The sequence below is a fragment of the Pagrus pagrus genome (genome assembly GCF_965226575.1).
Source record: "Pagrus pagrus genome assembly, chromosome: 22".
NCBI classification, from domain to species: Eukaryota; Metazoa; Chordata; class Actinopteri; order Spariformes; family Sparidae; genus Pagrus; species Pagrus pagrus.
Genome location: NC_140204.1, coordinates 6,795,483 through 6,819,317, shown reverse-complemented (window position 1 = coordinate 6,819,317; position 23,835 = coordinate 6,795,483). Strand labels below are relative to the sequence as shown.

At 37.3% G+C, this 23,835-nt stretch overlaps 2 protein-coding genes across 5 annotated transcripts in view; both read right to left on the bottom strand.

Moving 5' to 3' along the window:
- Window positions 1-323: 323 nt before the first annotated feature.
- On the bottom strand, window positions 324-9,465 carry LOC311251610 (uncharacterized protein). Of its 3 annotated transcripts, XM_084344107.1 has the most exons (18): window positions 9,009-9,465; window positions 8,806-8,899; window positions 8,629-8,655; window positions 8,495-8,527; window positions 8,352-8,387; window positions 7,903-7,929; window positions 7,767-7,799; window positions 7,624-7,659; window positions 7,286-7,321; window positions 6,716-6,757; window positions 6,192-6,233; window positions 6,027-6,065; window positions 5,080-5,124; window positions 4,852-4,916; window positions 4,450-4,522; window positions 1,791-1,863; window positions 1,095-1,260; window positions 324-926 (listed from the first exon to the last, which is right to left on the bottom strand). In XM_084344107.1, exons 2-14 carry the CDS (start codon window positions 8,864-8,866, stop codon window positions 4,861-4,863), a joined length of 513 nt encoding a protein of 170 aa, XP_084200233.1. In that variant the 5' UTR covers window positions 8,867-8,899; window positions 9,009-9,465; the 3' UTR covers window positions 324-926; window positions 1,095-1,260; window positions 1,791-1,863; window positions 4,450-4,522; window positions 4,852-4,860. The 3 variants fall into 3 exon arrangements, with proteins under 3 accessions (XP_084200233.1, XP_084200231.1, XP_084200232.1); XM_084344105.1 differs by having other exon boundaries at window positions 8,806-9,465; XM_084344106.1 differs by lacking the exons at window positions 324-926; window positions 1,095-1,260; window positions 1,791-1,863 and having other exon boundaries at window positions 4,098-4,522; window positions 8,806-9,465.
- Window positions 9,466-12,617: 3,152 nt separating this feature from the next.
- Window positions 12,618-23,835, bottom strand: part of casq1b (calsequestrin 1b) — a 22,396-nt gene continuing 11,178 nt past the window's right edge. Inside the window, exons 2-12 of one of the 2 annotated variants that reach the window (XM_084344576.1) lie at window positions 20,746-20,778; window positions 18,404-18,497; window positions 17,086-17,186; window positions 16,597-16,708; window positions 16,414-16,487; window positions 16,177-16,307; window positions 15,221-15,266; window positions 15,054-15,108; window positions 14,860-14,960; window positions 14,312-14,386; window positions 12,618-13,488 (exon numbers count right to left, since the gene is read on the bottom strand). In XM_084344576.1, the coding sequence (XP_084200702.1) occupies window positions 13,201-13,488; window positions 14,312-14,386; window positions 14,860-14,960; window positions 15,054-15,108; window positions 15,221-15,266; window positions 16,177-16,307; window positions 16,414-16,487; window positions 16,597-16,708; window positions 17,086-17,186; window positions 18,404-18,497; window positions 20,746-20,778 (1,110 nt within the window). In that variant the 3' untranslated portion in view covers window positions 12,618-13,200. The remainder of the gene's footprint in view (window positions 13,489-14,311; window positions 14,387-14,859; window positions 14,961-15,053; window positions 15,109-15,220; window positions 15,267-16,176; window positions 16,308-16,413; window positions 16,488-16,596; window positions 16,709-17,085; window positions 17,187-18,403; window positions 18,498-20,745; window positions 20,779-23,835) is intronic. The other variant, XM_084344577.1, reaches the window with a different exon arrangement.

Genomic DNA, 23,835 nt, shown 5'->3' with positions numbered 1-23,835 from the left:
TGCACTTTAAAACAAACACAAAAAAGACTGAACTGAAGTGATCAGAAAGTGTCCAAATATTATATATATGACACTAGAAACTACTTGTTATTAATGATAATTGTCTTAAAGAACAAAAGCAATAATAATAATTAGATTTATTACATGTTTCAGTGTGAAATGCAAATAATAAAATGTACGGCACCAAACAATAGACAGACAAAGGGATGACATGCTGTTTTTTCCAGTTTGTAATCTGTTGCTGGGTTGGCTGAAAACACTTTAAAGCTGCAGAATTGAGTGATTATTAGGGTCTCCATTTGAAGTGTCATTTGATTCTAATGTAAATTTTGAAGATTTATTAGCATGTTTAAGGCATCAATTTGATTATATACAAAGTAAAACAAGCAGGATTACAACAAAGTTTCACAATGAACTCCATGCAAAGCAGATAACAAATGGATACTAATTATGGGAGGATTCATTTAATGTGGCCATGTAACTTCCACTGTCACCTCGTAAGAAAAGAAATCATTCATTTAGCTGAGCGTGATAGAAACGTTACACATCAGGGAGTAACTAGCCTGACAGCTGGAAAGACGGCTGCACTAACCCTCCAGTAATGTGGGTCCCTCTCAGATTATACGCAGGGTATATTTCCTGGAATTTGACCACCGTTTTTCTGATAATGGACAGGGAGGCACAGGTTTCCAACATTATCACATGCCACAATTACATGCTGTGGGAGATTTAATACCAATTGGACGCTGCAAAACCCGGGGTTTGAGGAATAAACGTCATAAACATTCATGGATGAGCTGCTGATGCACAAGTTAGCATACACGAGCCGGCCAGCTGCACTACAGATCTGCTCAACGTGACTCAACTGGGCGTCGATGAAGGACTGCACTGGTGTTCTGCCGCAGAGACCAGAAGTCTGCAGGTAGCTGTGTAATGAGAACAATGGTTTACTGCATTATATTGATATTGTTCAAGTCCAACTTGTCACACATGTTCCTTCTGTTACAGTAACTGCGGGTGTTTTCGAACCCATAGCTCATTGGAGTAGTAGTAGTACTAAATTGCAATAAAGCGACAATTACTGGTTTACTCACTTTGCCCAATCAGCCAGAGACCTTCTGTTAAAGCCCATCGACAGGACGTGTCTGTGGACAAAAGATTTGTATGCTTGTTGGCTCTTCCTCTGCAGACAGGGCTGTGACATATTCCCAGGGACCAGAGCGAGGATGATGGCAGTCAGGAGAATGACCTTCATTTTGTCTAGAGTGGGAGAAGAGTTTTAGAGATGATTAATGCAGCATTCAGAACAACATAAACATAAATAATGTGTCTGTACTTTGCGTGCAATGTCTGCAAAAAAGGAGTGATACATAAATCATTATCATACTGATGGACCTTTATGCATTGTGTTGTTTTTATGTAGTGTAGTTGCTGTTATGTGTTTTCTTTTGTTGTTGTTTACAGTACCTGCCCAGAGACAACACATGCAAAATAGCTGATAGCTATCTCTGGTGCAGTTACTTTTAATTGTACACTGTCCCTTGTAAACATAAACAATAAAAGAAAAAATTAAAACACTGGCGTTAAATCACTGTGATGTCTACTGTAGTGTGATCCCATCTTAAGTGTTGTGTTATGTCACCATATCAGGCCTCGTATCAGCTTCATCTGGAACTCGCATACTGTATAGCATAACTTGTTGCAGGTTTAAAAAATAAAACACCTGGGGATAGATAGGGCTGACAAAATCAGGACAAAAAATGTATAAATATTGAGAAACATTTTCTCACCTTTTTCTTTTCTATTCGTCTTGCTGTGTTCATCTGGAGGAGGTCAATACCAACGGACTTCTCTGATAGAAATCTGAAAAGAACTCTGTCTTTATAAACCTCCTCTTGTCTCGTGAACATCAGATCACATCACAGTTATTTTAATCCAAAACGTTAGCAGCCAATCAAAATATTGCAAACTTGCGCAACGTGCATGTGTTGAGACAAACCAACCGCTGAATCAACATACTGACCTGCTGAATGTCGACATACCGTTGAATGAGGAAGCGCACTTTTCTGGGTGCTAGATGTGAAGCTGTTAGGACGGGTTGATGCAACAAAAAACAAGTACACACTAAGTCACTGTTAGACTTGATTAGATACAGTGTAAGGACAAACTAGGGCCAGAGTAAGTACATGCAAGACTAGCATTATCAGCAGTCCATCCAGTTTTTTTTTAGCTTGAAAATAAGATACACTAATACAGTCAGTTGTCTTCAAGTACAGTAGTTCCCAAATCTGTCTGACTTGGGTTTCAGTCTACTTTACTTAGTAATTTTGAGTAAATCAGTGTTCTAAATCAGTGGTGCCTTCTTGTAAATTTGGCATTAAATACAAAACATTATGATGTTTTTTTCCTTATATAAAAAGCAGCATCACTGTGAAACCTGATTACATTATTTACACCAAATGTATTAAAGAATACAACATTTTGACTGTAAACGTGAAATTTTACAAATCCAGTAAACAATACCTAATATTGGGCACTCCTTTGGAGAACAATGAAGAGGAAGTCACCAGATTCCCTTGCTTGCTTTTGAGACGTGTGTGAGGAGAAACTGTGTGACCTTTGTGAGGATGTCTGCAGCACATGCTTAACTATTTAGGCCTTCTTCCACCCTAACGTTAGTCGGGGGTAAGGTTAGTTATTTTAGAGACCCCCAGAAAACTCAAACAAACCAGGGTCAGTGTTAGTATGTGCCATTATTTGTTATATTTAACAGTACATTATTAAATATACTGTATAATTCGATCAAATGAGGATGACACTAATTTCAAACACAAACCTGTGTCAACTCCTCATGTCACTGTAAAATGTAATTACAAGGTGAACACTCTTTAACTGACGTTGTTGTTGTCTATGTAACGTTGCTAATAATTAGGGCATTACAGTATGCTGGGAGCTACCAAGACAAAACACAGATAACACGTGATACCAACTACATTATACTATTGGCTCACAAACCTTGTCAGAATTCTTACGCAGAGATAAACAAAACAATCATTTTGAACCCGAAAAACATTTTAAAGTTATTTGTTTCACACCGCTTACAGATTAATATTCACATCCAACTCATATTCTGTAGCATAAGCCATAAAAATAAACGCTTGATTTGAAACTGCAGCCATACTTACTGCCACTGACTTTTCATCAAAATACGCGGTATACAGTGTAAAGTACGTGACTAATTATGGCTTCATATGTGAAAAAGAATCTGAATGAATTCATGTAGTACTGATGATGATCAGTATTGTAATCGTGATTGCAACACTTGGATAGCAGAAGACTTCATCTGCGCTGCTGTGACAAGTCAGTTTCTTCTTCCTCTTTTTTGTTTTTCAAAAGAACTTGATCCATCTGGGCCAGTCAGGAAACTATGCAATATGCATTTTGGCTTGCTCTGTCAAAGAGATATTTTGCTGACCCTATATATAGTGTGTATGTGTATCTCACACACATGTCAAAAGATGTGACGTAAAGCCGGCTGGTGCAGACAGCTGCATGGGTAAGAGCGTATGTGTTGCATGAGACGTGCAAGTGAAAAACATGCCTGACACACTTGCGGTACAGAAACAGGCTTGGTCAGCAGAAAACAAATGTTGCAATGGAGATTTCAACACTCATTCAACAGAATACCAAGTGATGTAACAGTGTAAATTAGAGGCCGACTTGTATTTTGGTCGGTAGATATTATTAGCAGATATCAGTACAGTACAATTTTTAGGTATTTTGAGGTACTTAACTGAATTATTTCCATTATCTGGCACTTTTTATTATATATATATATATATATATATATATATATATATATATATATATATTATCCTAATTCTGATAATTAAAAAAATACTCTGTAACATTGGTATGATGTAGTGAGTTTTGTTTGTAGTTAGCACCTACATTACTTCCAACAAATTGTTACAGACCATTGTATTTAGACAGTGGTGTTGCAATTGCAATTTCTACATAATGTTAAGTATATTTACCACTTCTACCAAAGTAATATTTGAACATGATATCTTTACTTTTGTTGCTGATATGTGCCAATATGCAATCAAAAACTATGTTCATTATATTAGAAATTTTATTTTCACACTGTATTTATTGTTATAGTATGAATTATTAATACTTATATCCATGCTAATATTGGTGCTATTGCTAATCCATGGCAAAACTTACAAACAAGCTTGTTTCAGTGTTTGACTCTTTTAATGATTATGCATGATAGAAGAAGATCAAGCTGTGCAAAAAGCATTCTTTTCATTGCCATTCAATCTGCTCTTATTTAAAGCACAGGGCCAAAGAAGCAGCTCTTGTTTATGTCACTTGTCATTTCTTTCCTCAAGTAGCGTTACAGCAAGGCAAAGAAATGCAGATTTTATACTCCAATGTTTGCACCTTTGGCCGGTGCCTCAAGCCTCTTTTGTTTTGTCTGTGATGATCCACCGCCCATCATCCCAGGACATTGGAGCTGTGCACACCAAAGACATGGAGTCAGTCAGAATGACACAAACCAAAACCTGTAATGAGATCTTGATCGCAAAACTATATTGACAGATTATTCATTCAGGGCGATTTTTCAGTGTCTCTGTGCAGTATCTCTGCACACAGCTACAGGCAAACGTTGTAAATGTTGTCACTTTTTGCCTGTACAGCAGTATGGTAATACAGTATATACATCCATTTTTACATTAATAAATTCATGTTAAAGAAAAAAGTATTCTGTACCAAGACCAACCACAGGAGTAGTATAAGGTACTCCTCGGTGAGTGAGTGTAAGATGAATTAATGAGGATTTACCTTGATCATCTACTGACCACCTGTCTCTGGTGGAGATCCCCCATTTCCACTTCCTTCCTCAGCAGCTGGTGGACAATTTGACAGAGCAACATTTATTGACTTGTATTGTCATATCTTGTCATTTATGTAGAAAGAAATACACACGATTTCTTCCTCTCCAAACACAGATTTTCATGTGTCATACAAGAGGGCATGATAACACAGCGTGATGAAGGAAATTGTACTCACCGCCTTCAGATGTTGATTCTTTGCTACCTGATCCATCTGAATCCTCTGACATTTTAAAACATTAATGACAGTACAAAAAGGGAAAGGGAAGAATAAAATGTGTTTATGTAGGCTATTAAAAACGGTTAACAGATATTTTTTGATAAAGTGATATGTTATATTTCTGCCACTAGGAGGCTCTCCATCAAAACAAAACAAAAGATGTTTGTTGAATGTTGTGTGGGGAGGGCAGGGCAGGACAGGGGGGGGCGGCCATTTTCTTCTAACATCAACCTTAGGGTGGGAAGCTCGAACGTTGGAATAATGTTACACTATGGCGTTATAGGTTGCAAATTGTATGAATATGGAGAATCTGACAAATTGTTTTCATCTGCCCCTCTTGATAAAAACAATGAATAGTGAAAATCTGGAGGGACATCGGGCCGTACTTCAAGGTATAACAACATATTTGATAACCCATCTGCTATAATTAGCATTCAACCCACTTCCTAGCTAACATTACCGTTTGATTACATCCTGGATCATTTCACCTCCTGGCCTAAACAAATGTGTCCAAGATGTGCGTTGATATTTTAAAATGAATTTGCACTTTTCCAATTGTATCCTGTAAAACTAACAGTAATGTCAGCTGGAAACGTTACATGGTGTCTGACGGAAGCTACTGTGTTGTCAAATATTTTGTTTTACCACGAAATATGGCCTGATGTACCTCCAGATTTTCACTATCCATTGTCTTTCAAACATTCAATTAGGAAGCGGTAAAACGATAACATTTGTCATTTGTTACCTACATTTATTGGATGTGCAACCTAGAAACACAGCACGATATTGGAGCTTCCCACCCTGATCCTGATGTAAGAGGAAAATTGCCGTTGTGTGAACATAGTCTATGGGCAGTTAGCAGAGGGTTTGCCTTATTTATAAAAGTCATGTGTCTTCACACCCACCTTCTGATGCGCCCTCAGGATTACTATCTTCTTCTTCAGCTGGACAGTTTGACATTTGTGGGGGGAAAAAGAGGTCACTGATTCGTATTTAACGTCGAGAACAAGGTAGAAGACACATAACAAAGTATGAAGTGCTTCAATAAAAATGAGGAAAAAAGCACTCACTTGATTTGGACTCGTCTTCTTCTTCTTCAGGTCTTGGGGGAGCTAGAAGACAAGAGTGAGTGACTTTTGTCACTTGTGTGTCTCCAAAGCTTGGATTCAATCTTTGGTTCTCTATCTCAGTCTTTTTTCTTTTAAACACAGCATTTATACTACTCATATTCTGTATATAAACACATCTTAAACACTCATGACAACAATGTATTCATTTTATTCATTTAATGTTTAATCTTGTTCACCGGCTTTGGTTCGTTTTTTAATGTTTTTATAAGTGAGCTTTGGAGATGTTTGCAGGGTTTTGGAAAGAGCCAAGCTAGCCCTGTTTCCAGAAGGATAAGCTAAGCTAGACATGGGAGCAGAATCAATGTTCTCATTTAATGCTAAAAAAAAAGCAAACAAGCTTATTTCCAAAAATAATGAATTTATTTACGTCATTCCTTAAGTTCCTTAGTTTGTAATGACTTACCCTGCAGTGTAGTGTGTCAGTGTGATTTGAGAGGTTAAAAAGCACGTGTCACTGCACTCACCTTCTGATGCGCTCTCAGGTTCCTCCTCTTCTTCGCTACCAACTGGACAGTTTGACATACAAGTGAGTGACTTTCTTACACATGTCAAAGTCCAGAACAATATGAGCAGCAGATGTCATAAAAATTAATTAAAAACTAATAAAATAGTTAAAATAAAACATAATTTCATGTGAATTACACAGAATGTAAATTCAAATATAAAACTATTGCCCATTCATTAAATGTATTTAATTTCAAATAAAGCATCATTGCAGCATTGAAGTTAGAACTTCCCACGGCACGCCTGGACTTGCTTCACAGCACACTGTTTGGGAACAACTGCTCTAATCTAAAACAAAATGCTTTTTCAGTGTAAAATGGTGGTAAATTAAAATAAAAGCTATCCCGATTGAAATGTAACTTCAATTTTGCAAAGATACTTTATTTAAAAATGAAAAACATTTAATTAATCAGTAATTGTTTTATATTCAAAGTCACCTTGTGTTTGATTTGCCATTATAAACTATATAAGAAGTATATATATGATATATAAGATATATAAGATCCACCCCTCATGGTCATTGCACTCACCTTCTCCATTGCTTGCATGATGGTTCGATCCAAAAACTGGACATATTGACACACAAGTGATGAGAGTAACAGTGAAAATGGTGGTGAATTAAAATAAAAGTTAGCACCAATTGAAATGTTTGCATAAAGAAATTCAAATCATAGTATGCTAACTTCAATGTTGCAAAGATACGTTATTTAAAAATAAAAAACATTTAATCAATCAGTAATTCTTTCATATTCAAAGTAGCCTTGTGTTTGATTTGCCATTATAAACTATATAAGACGTATATATATTAATTTAATCACAATTAATATGCATTTATATAAGATCCACCCCTCATAGTCATTGCACTTACCTTCTCCATTGCTCGCATGATGGTCCGATCCATGAACTGGACATATTGACACACAAGTGATGAGAGTAAGTACCTTATAAAGTACAATATACATAACAGAGTGTGATGTGCTTTAAAAGAAATCTGTCAGGAAATGTACTCACGTGAGTGAAAATCATCTGCTATTATTTGTGGTTCTTAGAAGACAAAAGAAAACACCAGTAAGCTTTCCGAAAACCGTTCTTGGCTAAGTGTCATATATATGTGCCTTGTTATAATTCTGAAGAATAATGCACTTACTAGGATGAGTAGGAACAGGAGGAAGAGCTGGACAGTTAAACACAACAGTAAGTGACTTTTGTCGCTTTTGTACATATGTGTACAAAAACTGGATTCAATCTTTGGTTGTCTATCTCAGTCTGTTCTCTCTTAAACACAACATTCGGACTACTCTTATATTGGAACAGTCATACTCAACAGTCCCCAGTGAAAATGGTGGTGAATTAAAATAAAAGCTAGTCCCAATTGAAATGTTTGCATAAAGAAATACAAATCATAGTATGCTAACTTCAATGTTGCAAAGATACTTTATTTAAAAAAAAAAATTTAATCAATCAGTAATTGTTTTATATTCAAAGTAACCTTGTGTTTGATTTGCCATTATAAACTATATAAGAAGTATATATATTCAATTAATCACAATTAATAGCATTTATATAAGATCCACCCCTCATAGTCATTGCACTCACCTTCTCCATTGCTGGCATGATCGTCCGATCCATGAACTGGACATATTGGCACACAAGTGATGAGAGTAAGTACCATATAAAGTACAATATACATAACAGAGTGTGATGTGCTTTAAAAGAAATCTGTCAGGAAATGTACTCACGTGATCCAAAATCATCTACTATTATTAGTGGTTCTTAGAAGACAAAAGAAAACACCAGTAAGTTTTCTGAAAACATTTCTTTGCTAAGTGTTATATATGTGCCTTGTTATAATTCTGAAGAAAAATGCACTTACTAGGATGAGTAGGAACAGGAGGAAGAGCTGGACAGTTAAACACAACAGTAAGTGACTTTTGTCGCTTTTGTACATATGTGTACAAAAACTGGATTCAATCTTTCGTTGTCTATCTCAGTCTGTTCTCTCTTAAACACAACCTTCGGACTACTCTTATATTGAAACAGTCATACTCACAAAACCCCTCAGTCAGAGCCATAATGGCAAGAAGAAGTACAGACACAGCCAGCATCTTCATGGTGAAGTTTGAGCAAATGTTAACGATGATGACCTTTGATAAAAAAGAAACATGAGGACATGTTAATAAGACTTGCATAGGGAGAAACTATGACTCATAGTCACTGTCAATCCATTAAAGGAGAAAGAAAAAGAGAGTTAACCTGTTGCTGAATTATCTTCCCTTCTTCCTTCTGGGAGTCGCTCTGAGATATTGAACAGGAAAACGTCTTGCTCTTTTATACATTTGCTTAACGTGCCATCCTGGCATCACAGGACCAGGAAGTGTTGTCACACCCACTGACAATGCACACCCAAAATGCAAACATGACACTTTCAGGCAGGATGTCTGTATTTGTTTACTGATGGCGTTTGCTGACTGTAGTGAAGCAAAAATTATTTCAATTTCCAAAATATTTTGCTAAGTATAAGCATTGCAAACATTACATCACATGACATACCCGTTAAGACTGATGGCAGATTGAAAGAATATGAGGCCACCAGCCTCCAGGACAGCTCCATTGTTACTTGGCATTTTTGAAAACACCAGACTAAAGGGATTTAAAACCTGTCTTGCAAAATATTATTTTTGATGATGGGAATGAGGAGCATTTTCTGAAACATATTAAATCTAAATGTTGAATGTTAAATCTAAATGTTAACTATTAAATCCAAATGTTAATTGTTACTCTCAATGTTAATTGTAAATGTTAAATCTAGATGTTATATATTTGATCTAAATATAGAACGTTAAATGTTAGTCTAAATTTTAAATATATATAAATGTTGAATGTAAATGTTAAATGAAAGTCTAAATGTTAAATATTAGCTCTAAATGTTGAATGTTGAATGTCAGTCTAAGTGTTAATATTAAATCGAAATATTGAATGTTAAATGTTAGTCTAAATGTTACATATTATATACAAATGTTAAATGTTTAATGTTAGTCTAAATGTTATTTATTAAATTTAAATGTTGAATTTAAATATGAATCTTAAATGTGAGTCTTAATGTTAAATGTTAAATGTAAATATCAAATCTAAATGTTGAATGTTAAATGTTAGTTGCAATGTTAATATTAAATCTTAATTATAATAACAAAAATGATAATAATAATGCCTTTCAAAGCACTCAAGGACACCTTACAAAAACACACATAACATAACAAAAGTACATCAAACAATATAATCAAGTAACATTGGTGTGGAAGTTAGTGCAATTTTGCAAAGATAAATAAATAAATAAATAAATAAATGAAAGTTAAATGTAAATGTAAACATTAAATCTAAATGTTGAATGTTAAATGCTAGTCTGAATGTTAAGTATCATTTGCTAAATCTAAATGTGAAATGTAAATATAATATTAAATCTCAGTGTTAAATGTTAAGTATTAATTGTTAAATGTAAATATTAAATATAATGTTCAATCTAAATGTTAATTGTTTCTCTCAGTGTTAAATCTTAAAATTGAATCTTAGTTCTTAATGTTAAATGTTAGTATTAATGCTAAAAAAAAGTCCAAATTCCAATTCATATCATTTTAACAATCAACTATTGAATTATCCCTAATAAGCTGTGAACAAAGGGCTTGTCCTTACACAAATAACCTCTGTTACTTGAGGTCTTGGGGCATTTAACTCTAAAAACAAATTAGTGTATTTCAGAGAAGGCGAAAGAAGAAATACCAGGGAAACAAAGGGAGTTCGGAACAGCCCTGCCTAATATCCCACTTTCCATAGAAAACAAGATGATCCAGGTCAAATTTTATAGGCTCTAACATCATCTATCTGACTTAAAGACTGAGTTGTTACAAGTAATGCTACTGTCCCTTGAGTTCCCTGGAACTTTGGAGGGTTGCACAATGTTTGCTAATAAATATCTGATCCATTTAAGAACATAATACTAAGGAAACATATGTAAATGAAGCCTGTGTGTTGCGTTTTGTCTCACCCTTGTACAACACTGAATTAAGTAAACTGTGTTTTTTGGCCAAACTTGTTCTTCTCTCTGCTCACCTGTTTTTGTCCTGGCAGCACCCAGGTGCATTTGCACAGGCAGTGCTCGGGTGTACATCTGTCAAATATGTAAAACTGGATCTGGGTGTCACTGGAGAGCTGCATGTATACTCGGCCAACCACATGTTGTGATTATACACATGAAATTAAACAATGACAAGCCAGTTATTTGTTTTGAGTGGATCAGATGCAGGTTTATTCAAATAAAACACACCTCTTCTATGTAAAGAGTACAGATGGGTGCAAGACTGTGCACTGCAACTATATTTTAATTTTGAATTAGTTAATGAGTTCATCACACTTACTTATTTACTACTTACTTACTTTCATGGGTAACTTTGTAATTACTTAGTAACACATTGGTTTATAATAATACTAAGATCACTTTGTAATACTTTACTTCGTAACCTGTTACTGTGAAACATATTGTCTAAACAGAATGAGATGCACTGTTATTGATCCCCCATAGAAGAAATTCAATCGACATCAACCTCAAAATTCAATAGACTGGTTTTTAAATGATAAATGGAATTTTGTCTCCTTCGGTGTTTGTTATTCTTGTGTTTGTACAGTATTACTGAGTTTCCAAGAACTTGGGAGGAGTTATCATTGTTTAGAAAAAGATATCTCATCCGTGTTTTTACTAAGCAAATACAGTGTGTTGACGGGTGTTTTGCTCTGGAAACACTTAACACTTAAGTGTACTTTGACTATGCTTGGGCTAGTTGGACTGGGTACTTTGCAGCCTATCACTTGGTAACAAATGTATTTTTGTGCATTACAGTAACGTATTGGGTGCCAAATGTAAAAATTATAACTATAATATGTAAAAAATAATGCTCAATGGTAAATCTAAATCTAAATGTCAAATCTTAACATTCAATCTAAATATTAAATGTTACATTTTAATGTTGAATGTTAAATCTAAAGGTTTAATGTTAATATAAATGTTAAATGTAAATCTTAAATCTTAAACTGAATGTTAAATATTAATATAAATATTAATTCTAAATCTTAAATATAAATATAAATCTTAAATACAAATGCTTAATGCTAGTCTCAATGTTGACTATATGAATTATATACGTGAATGTTAGATATTAAATCCTAATGTTGAATGGTAAAATGTTTTTTTAAACATAAATATACATGTTACATCTACATTTTGAATGTAAATATAAATGTTAAATGTCAATATTTAATGTTAGTTTAAATGCTAAGGTGCTTGGTAAAACTCAATATTTACCTAGTATGTAAATCAACACTGCTGATCAGTGGAAATAAAAGCTCAGTGAAGAGATCCAGCCCCACCAGTTGTTTTCCTGAGGTGGTTTGACTGCTCTGACTGTCCTCCACAATCGGTCACTTCTCTTTTCCATGCTCTTCTCCGTCTGTTGCCTGTAAACATGTTCAGTGGTTTAGATGAAAACACTGGAAGGGTTGTTTTTTGGCTGCAATTCAGAGTGTCAGCAATGCATCTACAGCAACAGCATCAGTCACAGAGACACCACTGCACTCTCTAAGTTTGTTTTCTATTGCGTAGCATATGAAGGAATAAGCATAAGAAAGCCTTTTATGCTGCATGCAGACAACCCATGATACCACTGCTACCTTGACACACACACACACACACACACACACACACACACATACACAGGCAATCAAATAGTTGTCCTTTTATATAGCAATGACAACAACAAACAGCATTGGTTTTAAAATGGTTTTGTCTTTCCATTTTAATATGAGAGCAGAAACAAATCGTTTTGTAACTTTTTATTATCCGGTACCTTAAGAGTTTTCCAAGATTGTAATCATCTTAAGACTGTCCAGTGAGTTAAGGTTTATTCTCTTTAAAAATAGTACAAGAAAGTGTTTGTTTCTTCTCTTCATCAAGTAGAAAACATGTCATTGAAACAGGATTACAGTAAATTGGAGAACATCACAGAGCAAAGGGGTGAACCCCGGTCAGTGACATTAGGTAGAAAATGTCAGGGAAGTTAGCCTCTGTTAGCCTCTTCGCTCACATTCATTGTGAACCTCTGAGGTGAGACATTAGCATATTTGAATACAGTAACAAAGGACATATAACGTACTACCATTTTAAGATGCTAGCCTGTTCATCAACAGAGATGCAAATCCTCTGCTCCTTAGAAAATCTCCCTCCCTGACTAACAGTAAAAGTTTCCCATCGGGTCATTGTTTTTGTCCCTCACAGGAAACCATACAGGAAGCAAACAGACACGAAGTGCGTTTGCTGCAAGATGTTAGAAAAAACGGTGATACTTTTGGTTTTTGCCATTACTGGCTAAATCATAGTGAAGTGAAACATGTTAGAGAACATTTATTCATCATCGTCGTCATCGTCGTCATCATCGTCATCATCGTCGTCGTCATCATCGTCGTCGTCGTCATCATCCTCATCATCATCATCGTCGTCATCATCATCGTCATCATCGTCGTCATCATCATCATCATCGTCATCATCATCGTCATCATCATCGTCGTCCTCCTCCTCATCATCATCATCTGGGTCGATCTTTCCAGACAGAACGTCCTCGATCCACTGCTCGAGCTCGTCAGCTGTGGGCATGTCATCATCGTCATCCATTTCCATCCACACGCTGTCGGCCTGCCGATGATATGCACAAGAATGTTTACAAAGTGAAAAAATTATGTCCCCAACCATAATTTTAGAAAACAGAGTGAACGAAAAAGGAGACGAGAAACAATGAAAAGTTATATTAAATTTGGAGTGATGAAACTTTTTTACATAGCGATGGCAATACATCACATTTTTCTGTGGTTTAAAGTGTGTCAAATGGTTGAATTGTGTCTTTAATAGTTTGTTGACAAAGAAAAACTTTATGCTGTTTTTGTGAGGTAAATGCTCTTTCAATGTTATTATTATTATTTATTATCATTATTAATTATTTTTCATAATCAGAGCAAGGTCGGCAGAGTGATAGTTTTTGCAGGAATTCAGTCAATTAAGGGAACTTGGGATCCTCTCACCATTTAACGTCTTAATAATACAATTCAATAGGTCTATGTGTGTTCATTTCCAAGATTATGTTTTGCCAATGCATTTTTCTCTTTTCCTCTCCACACAGACTGTTAACCTGCACGCAACCTAAACTTCAAACTTGACAGGTCGATACTACTCGACTACAAACGGGAACAAGAAGACTTCCAATACCAAAACCTTGCCATTGGATTCTACATTTATATGCAGCTATCTGTTTATAGAAATTGCAGCTTTCTGCATTTTGCTTCAATTTTCAAAAGGATGTTTGGCAAAGACTTTCTTACCACTCATGGTGGTGCTGGGAACACTTGGTCAACTTTACTCTTGTTCTTACTACAGTCGTACATAAATAAATAAAAGATTGTTCCCACAACTTGAAAGCAGTTTTCATTTTAGGTTTTTGCAAAGGGCCGGAGAGGTTGCTTACATCCTCAACATCAACCACACCAATGTGAGGAGAAGAGAGGTCGATGTGGAAGGTCTTCTCCCAGTATGGCACCAGCTGAAAGTGAGACACAGACAGAAAGGTACGGTTAGATTTATATATCCTTACGCAATTATGACATTCTGTCCAGTTACCCCTGTTTAATCATTTTTGCATAGTTTTCCTGTTTTTCAGTCAACCTCTCTTGTCATTCCATCTGCTTTTCCCTACCTGCCCTGTAGTTTCCCTCTGTGTTTTTCCTGCCATTCCCAGCTACCTGATCCCCATTCAGCCAGTAGCTCCCTTGCATATACTGTAAACCAGCCTTCTCTTCCCAATCCCTTGCTAGATCTCCTCATGTACTAGCTGGCATCTGTTCATGTTTGATGCCTGCTTTGTTTGCACTCTCTGAGTGATTAACTTTGCCTTGAACTTCTTACAAACTAAATGATTAACTGCTCTCTGAATGAAAAGATCAACTGCATAAATAATATTATACATGAACTGTGCTCACTCGCTGATGGACAGTTTAAGTAATAGGGTATTCATACCAGGGGGAAGTTGTCAGGGTCGATCCAGATGATGCTGAGGTTGGGGTTATCAGTGTTGTCGCGTGCCACCTCCTTCAGGATTTCCAGGAACTCAAAACCATCTAAGGAGAAGTTCAGAGGTGAAGTACTGACTTCATATTTGATCATATCACTGCTGTGACTGCAAACGAAGGGGCACTATGGTAGAAAATTACCTGGGTCATCTTCCTCAGCGAAGGCAACGATGTGCTCTCCATCAATGTCGTCCTCCTGTCATCACACAAAAGGGTAAAGGACGTCAGATACATTTCCAATCCCTTGAAAGGCAAGTTTTATTGGAGAAATATAATTAACCAATGCCTCTTTTCAATCAGTCTCTTACCCAGATCTCGTACATGCTGTGTGGCTCAAGCTTCCTCAGAGTGGGCCTGAAACAACAAAACATCAAGAACCAAATTGTCATATTCTTCCCTGACTTCCATGAAAAAGTTGAAACAGTGAAAGAAAGTATCATGCTAAACTTTCCAGAAGGGGTACTTAATGGCTAAAAGTAGGGTCATGGTTTGGGTTTTTCATTTAATTATTGTTTCCTGTTCATCTTCATGTGTCATGTTGTGTTACTTCCTCCCCTTTGTCTTGTTTTCCCTTCCTTGTGATATTCCAGATTAATCACCTGTCCCTGATTAGCCTCCTGTGTAGATTTCCTCCTCTCTGTGTCTGTTTCCCTGCTCACCTGTGTCCTATTAGTTATCACTCCCTGTGTATTTAAGTCCTTGTCTTCCCTTCTCTTTGTCAGTTCATCTTTCCTGTTTCACCTGTGTCGGCCTTTCATTCTCTGTTTACTCCTGTCATTATTTTTTTTTCGCCACCTGCTTTTTTTGTTTCTTATGTTTTGGATTTTTGGACACCAGCTTTGTTATTAAAGCTCGCCTTTTGTTGTTTTCAGCCTTCTTTTCGGCCTTTGCGAGTTTTGCATTTTGTTCCCTTTTTTTGTTTCTAACTGTGACAAATAGATTTTGAACAAACTTCAGTCCTCATTCCTGAATAAATAATTATAATGTAAAATATATATATATATGAGGATAAAATAAATATAATATTAATAAAATGTAGCTCACCTAACAGTGTCTTCAGTGTAAATCTTAAGCCTCATTCACACATTTCACTCATGCAGTTTCATTCAGTATTCAGCAAGGAACTGTCCAGCAGATGGCAGCAAAGCAACACTTATGGATGCCAACTGCCACTAAACTCAACAGATGGGCCTACTGTATAGTCCCTAATATGTTACTTAAGATAGAAAGTTTCCCTGTTCCCCCTTCACAAATGACCCCTCACCTGTCGTGCTCTTCAATGAAGTCAACAAGCTCGGACTCGATGTAGGGCTTTCCTGGAATGGTGACGGGCTCCTCCATGAATGGCTCATAGAAATCCACTTCGTTCATCTTCAGCTTCAGCTTCTTGGCGATCTGAAATAACATTAATAGAAAAGAAGATCAGACAGGAAATACAACCATTTTAACTATAATGAACTGATAATAAATCCACACAAGTGCTCAAACAAACGGTTTAAACCTTGGGGTTGAATGTGGCGTAGAATTTGACGAAGGGGTGGAACTCCTCTGCGGCATCGTCATACTCAATGTAGTCTGGATGTAGAAAACAAGGGGGGGAAAACATATAAGTATGCTTCTAAACAGCAGTTTCTTTTATTAACAATTCACTTGACGCTCAGTCTTTAAATCATAATCAACTTACGAGGAGATTTCTCGCTCTTGAAATAGCCAACCAGCCTGATGACCTCATCCAGGTTGTGGAAACCCTTCAGCTCACGCTCGTTGTCGATGATCTCCACTGGGTCTTCAATCACCTGACAACAGATAAGTTGATGAATATTTAATAGATTCTAGTTTTGAGTGGACAAACATTACAATACATTACATCAGTCATTTACAACCCTCCTAATATCTTGTGTATATATTCTACATGCTGATATCACATGGCGTTACTCAAGGGTCTATTCTTGGCCCTTTACTTTTCAACTTACATGTTATCATTGGGCCAAGTTATCCGCAACTCCAATGGTTGCATGTTTATGCTGATGATACACAAATCTATTTGTCCGTATATTCTTGGCTTTTCAGTAACTACCTTAAGTGATCAGTGGTCAGTTGCTCAGGGTTTGGCCAGAAAACCACACCACAGTCTGAATATACCCACACCGTCCCTCGACCATAATTGACTTACATCATAGAGGAACTCAACCAGGGTGTCGGAGGCCAGCTCTCCATCGTACTCGATGATCTCATTGTCGGCAAAGATGTAGATGCTCTCCACCTCATCCAGACCTGATGAGAGGGAAGAGTTTGAATGTTTACTTTTAACAGCCAAACAGCCGGGAAGATTATCACACATATTCACACAGCAATTGATTTGACAATTGCAGCTCACGATACAGTGTGGTTGATAGTAGGTCCCAGTGCCAAATACTGATACAGCTGCAGTAAACCACAGAAATAGATTCATAATAAAGGTATTAGCAGAAGTAGTCTACACTCAATCGATTCATTATAAGTACTGATCTACTGTCAGAACTCACACTTCTATTCATTTAATTTCCAACAGCAGTATATATTTGCACAGATATGGATACATATATCACAGATCTTTCTATTTCTGGCATCTGTGGACTATGTGTGCACTGTGTGTATTATAAAAAAGAAACAAGACTATAATCATATAAGTATAGTCTTAAATACGTCAGGGCTTTACAGTCTGGTACATATTCTTATACCTGGATTTTTTATCTCTGACATGTTTTTGGATGGCCAACACGCAGTTTTGTTTTCTTCACGTTAACATGGGTTGGGTTTACAGCTGCAGAGCAACATGCTGCAACATGCTGCAACATCTTGAGTCAACACTTGAGGGCAGAGTTGTTTCATTGTTTGTCCATACAAGGACTGTATGCTCTACTACAGTTTGAATGCCATGTTTATAAAGACATTTTGACATTTATTATTCATTATTTTCTATTTGTGGTTCATTAACCTTTTTTTTTCGTGAGTTATGCATTCAATTGCTCACTAGTTACCATGGAGTAACACTGGACAGGTGAAAGTTTATCAATAACTCAAACATATGACACTCCTAGTACATACTTCCTATTTGAATGCATACATTGAGATACTTTTATTAATTCAAAGTTTACTAAATGTTATGTTTTAATACGCAAATGATTCATTATGCATTAAATATGCACTTATTTGCATGATCACCTTGACCCTAAGAACAGAAAACGAACCTTCGAACCTTCATATTGCCTTCCCATCATCCTCTGGTTTTATATTCCCCAAAACAAGTTTTACACTTCTTTTTGAAATGTTTTGGTGAAAGGGCTTTATCTCCAGGAAATCCTTGTAAAATGTGCAGAATTTGCCGAGTCCGCATTCAGTGAAAACACCAGGAGAGGCCATGAGAAAAGTGTTTGGATGTTTCTCTTTTTCTCTGCCTGTATCGTTAACAATCAGGCAACAAGGTCTCAGTCCGTGACTGGCAAGCTCACCCAGCTTCTTGGCAACAGCAGAGTCCTTCTTTTCATCCACCAGGCCGAATCCAATGTCCTCATCGTCGAGATCATCCAGAACTTGGGCTGCAAGCTGGACAAGGAGAGAGGTGGGGGGAGTTGGGGAGATACAGAGAAAGTTGTATTTAGCATCATACGAAGGCTGATTCTATCTCTGACTGATCTGACTCCTAACCCCCTCACCCATCCATGATAGACCTCCCAATCCCACAGCCCCAATGAAAACAAACTTTCAAGTTTCATTTACACGAGTAACCTCTTGGCATTTCGTATTAATCTCAAGGCCTTAGAAGCGAAAGCTTTTGGATTGCTGCCTTGCACTTTCTAAATCTGAGTGAAACTGAAGCCAACAATTGACAGCCTTCATAGCTGGCCGCGAGAGGAGCTCGGACAGCGGGGTTTCCAGAAGAACAAGAGGGGCAGAACTTGAGCCAACTATGTCGAGGGGAAGAGACGCTGTGACAGGTGTGGTGGAAAGGAGAGGAGCTCGCACTTTGCGAAAGGAAAGCTGCTGCGTGCATGCACATACAGTAGTATTCAGATTGAAGCGTACGTTGGTGTTTTTATCTCTCTTTCTCTCGACACGCATTGCTAAACTTCTCACCGTTGGGTAAAAATACACTTGTTCTCCATTTGTCACTCAGTTTAGAACTTGCAGATGATGAAAGGATGATCGGCCCTTTACATGTGGGGCTGTAAAGCGTTATGTAGCGGCTTGCAAAGCAGCGTTGCTCAATAGATAACATTCAGCAGCGGCCAAATGCCCCAAAGCACATGAGCAAATATCTTATATGTACAGTGTGATATCGTATGTGCTATGTCGCTCTGCATGGAGTGTCTTTAAAGCCGTCTATTCTTTTAGTCTGAGAGTCCAGACACATGAGCTCATGACTGGACCCACATCCAATTCTTCTCTAATCTGGTTGGGAACATTGGCTTATTTCCCTCGAAGCACTAAAGCAAGATAATCACCATGTATCAGCTGATGAGAATGAGATCTATTCAGGGTAAGGCTTATTTTACTTTTAAAGGGTAAGTTCGCCCAAATCACAAAAAGTAACATTTTCTCACTCCTAGCTCTGTTTTATCATCTGTCTAAACATTTTTCATAACGAACCAAAGAAATGTAAGAACAAAATACAGAAATAAATGAGTTTGTGCAAATAAATAGAGGGAAATGCAGAATGATTATAATACAGAAATAAATAAACACATTTAATTTTACAAAAGCAAGAAACAGAAATATACATTTATGTTACATTTTATTTATAAATAAGTTAATACCTATATATTTTATTTATTGAGCCATTTATTCGTGATTTTGGCCGTTTTTGTCCTCCTTACTGTCTGATCCATGCAGGTGGTTTTGGTTTTTCAGTATTATGTGAAGTGGTTTGGGAAAATAAATAAAAAATGTATAAAAAAAATTAAAAAAATTTAATTTAAATGGTAAAGTAAATAAAGAGGTAAAAAGGAAAATAAATACAGAATCAAATTCAAACAAATGTTACATTTTTATAAATTAATGAATACCTACATATATTTGTAATTTTTTGTGCTTTTAATTGCATATTAATTAATTTATTGGACCATTTGTTCTTCTTTTTATTGTCATTCCTTAGTGATTTTGGCAGTTTAAGGCCTCTGTATTATCTAGTCCATGCAGGTGGTGTCAGTTTTGTCTGCTGAGTGATTTGGGTCAAAAAAATTATTTTAAAAAATGTATAAATTAAATTGAAAATTAAATGGAAAAGTAAATTAAGATGGGAATTATTACAAAGCAAAATACTGATGCAATTTTTTAAAAAAATAGACATTTTTGTTACAGATTTATACAAATGTATTGATAAATATGTATTTTTAATATTCTAAACTAAACTAATCTAAACATTTATAAAAATATTAAATAATGAATTAATAATTGTAAAGTAAAGAAAATATGACTTTTGTGATTTGGGGGAAGCAACATTTACAATCATCGATGGTCGCATAGAGTGATGGGTGTGAGGATGGATGGATGGATGGATGAACATGATAAAGTGTTAATAGGTAAATTAGTTTCCCTTTCTCTTTCACAACTAAACCAGCTTGCTTTGGCAGACACAGTCAAAATAAAGACTCAGGCACAGCCCAAGCTGCTGTTGCTGGACTTTGAAAGCAGTTCAGTCTCCATCGGCCTGCGATGTCCGCTTGTTGCTTTCATCTGTTTTCAAACCAAACTGCAGTCCAGGAGTGGAGAAGAACAATCAGCAGATACTGCAGCCGCAGAGGGATCTGTGTCGCAGCCCAGCTTTACAAACAGAAGGCAGACCTGAACGTACCTGAAAGATAGTGGCTGCTTGACTTGAAAGCAACTGCAAGAAGAGGCAACGCTTTAGGGCAAAGCACAATAGTCACAGCCTCCAGGTTTACAACAAATCGGAAGGACCTTCACAGGAGACAGAATGGGTCCAAACTTACACACTGAGATTGTACTTGGGTGATTGAAGCCCCGTTCACACAGGACGATCAGTCACACTTCACTTTAAGACCCCTTAATGAGTATTTATGAACGGTCTAACTGAGCTGTAACGATTAATCAAGCAGTTGTCAACTATATATTCCAGATTCCAGCTTCTTAAAGGAGCACTATGAAGTTTTGGAGAAGAAAATCAAAGTCAGAATTTTAATATTTACAATATTAATGAGGTAATAATACAAACTCAGAAATGTTTCTCTTTTCCATAACTGAATAAACAAGCTGTTCTCAGAGGAAAATAAGGTCCAGAACACAGTTTGAAGCATTTTTAAGGTCATCCTGGGCTTTGGGAAACACAAATTGGCATTATTCACCATTTTCTGAGCTTTATAGACAAAACAACTCCCCGGTTAATCAAGACACGATTTACACCCTCGACACCCGGTTGAGCTCCAATGTAGCGTGCACCAATGATTGAATACTTGAGCGTTTGTAGATATTCAATCACTGCCTGGAAGCAGAAGAGCGCCAAATTAAATAGAAACACAACCATTTATTTTTTTATAAATAAGAAACATATGTTTAATGAACATTAAAGGGGCACTATGTAGTTTTGGGGAAGAAATTTGAATCAGACGAGAAACTGTTTTCATGCCGAAACAAACTGAATAAACAAACTGACTTAAAAAGGACGACACACTTTCATACTGTTTTACTTTGTTTATATGTGGCGGACCCTGCCACCTTTCTAGCTTCAAAGAGTGTTCTGGACCTTATTTTCCTCTGGGAGCAGCTTGTTTAATCAATTATGGAAACTATAAATATGTCTGAGTTTGTATTATTACCTCATTGATGTTGTAAATATCAAAACTCTGATTTTGAATTTCTTCTCCAAAACTACATAGTGCCCCTTTAATACCAACCAACCAGCTGTGCTGCTGCAGACGTGGTTTTAATGGAGAGAATTGACAAGACACCCCCAAAGATACTTTCACAAAATTGCCAATTTGAAAAGCTCATCCTATACCTCCCCCTCCCTGTTACCACAGGGCATGGCCATTTTGGTAACACTGGGGTATTTATATGAGAGGTGAGGTTGTGGGGTGGTAAGCGAAGCAGGGACTCCTACAGCTATATAAGGCCATGTGAGAAAGCATGTTGAGGAGCAGAAAAGAAGGCTGAGATCCGTTACATATAGAAATGGGCGTGGAAGGGGGAGGAGGGAAGGCAGCCGGGGTTGATGAATGGATGAAGACACTTGACACGCAAGTTAACACTTCGCAGCCAAACGCTCGCTCAGAACGCCTCTCGTTTGCTGTTTATCTCTCTTTCTCATGAATACATGATTACACTCTTTGTGTAACTTAATGTCCTGACACCGCTTCACCCTTCCTCTTCTCGCCTCGCTGCTATCGGCCGACCCATGCAGAAGTCTGAGCGCACCCAGCCAAGTGAGAGGTCAGCGGTGTAATCGCCTGGCTCCGTCTCCCAATGCCCAGTCAGTGTCAGCCTGTCAGGTGACACAAGATGAGGGCAGGGTGCCACGATGAGTTGTCAGAAACGTGCTCTGGGTCTCTGCTGCACTTGGCTGTGGCACCGAATGATGAGCAAGGATAGGGTGGCTGGTTCGCAGTGCAGCAGAGGGGTCACGTTTCTTGCAGAATAGCCACCCATAAGCTTACTCTACACTGCTCAATGCAGGTTAGCCCGTATATTGGTACATTATGAGATGTAATCAGCTGGATTCACAAATTTCTCTTTGCAAAAGTGTGTGAAAGTGAAAAATTCAACCTGAAACATTCATTTTGCGAGGCAATGTTTTGCTCTGCACTGGTCTATACATGTACCACCAGATGACAGTATTGTATTTGTTGGGTTGGATCAATGGTTCCTTCAGGTGCCAAGATTTCAGGGCTTCACGGGTCACCCTCGGTCTCCTCTCATATTTCCATTCTCCTCACATTGGCTTTTTCTACTGTACAGACACTGAGTATAGTGCTACAGGAAATCAACATATAGGCTAAGCTGAGTAAAGACTTCTAGCTTCAATACTCATGCCTTGAAATAATATGATCTAAATCTATTTGTTTGGTCGTTCACGTGTAGGCATTGTGTGCTTCTTAAGTGAACAACTGTTGATGAGGTGCGCATTTCATGTGTGCTTCAACCTTATGACGTAAGTCACTCAGTGAGAACTCAAGGGACATAAACACACAGTCAGACTGTAACAGCTTATACACCAGCTGCAGAGTAGCAGCTTGCTTTGCTGTTAGCCTCTCTGCAGACCCAACAGTGGCAGACTCAGGATCTTTGAGGGGCAGGGGCGAGGGAGAAGAAATTGAAACAGACACCACACGCACAAAGTCGTGGTATATTTATAGTGAGGAGAGGGCACCGCCACATTTTGTCCAATGAAAGGGCACCCTAGAGGGCACCCTAGAGGGCACTTTATCATCTACCATAGGGGCATCTAAGAGGGACATTTTAAAACTACTTGGTTAGGTTTAGGCAAAAAACTACTTGGTTAGGTTTAGGCACAAAAACTACTTTAGGATAAGTATATGTTGCAAAAATAGTGTCACATTATGTAACTTGCATAAAGAAAGTTATGCCATTTACATGCGTTAACTTGCTTACAAACCACAAGTCAGTCTCCACGCTTGGTCACAAACCCCAGTCTTTGCGGTAAAGTCCAGTGTGTGACCTATCCAACCACCCGAGCTCAACCTAGCTAGCTCAACCTCTGAGCTAGCAAACTTAACACGTAAAAAGGCAAGTTCCACTAAACCCAACCTGGTTGCTGAGGGTACAGACCTGAACAAACTAGCAGCTGTTGCCTTTTCTTTTTTGTAGTTAAAACAACCCAGAGCTTTTTTCCTCCCTAAAGCAGAATGGTAATGGTGCAGCCCGGCCTCTCTCTGCAGCATAGGTCTGGCTGTGCAAGACTTAACGT

Bases quoted from the DNA above. Each gene is read 5' to 3' on its own strand.
- LOC311251610 (XM_084344105.1), bottom strand. From the start codon at position 8,944: ATGCAAGTCTTATTAACATGTCCTCATGTTTCTTTTTTATCAAAGGTC. The intron at 7,322-7,623 runs GTAAGTGCAATG...CAATATGTCCAG, and splicing joins TCATGCGAGCAATGGAGAAG to TTTTTGGATCGAACCATCAT. The intron at 6,758-7,285 runs GTGAGTGCAATG...CAAACTGTCCAG, and splicing joins TCATGCAAGCAATGGAGAAG to TTGGTAGCGAAGAAGAGGAG.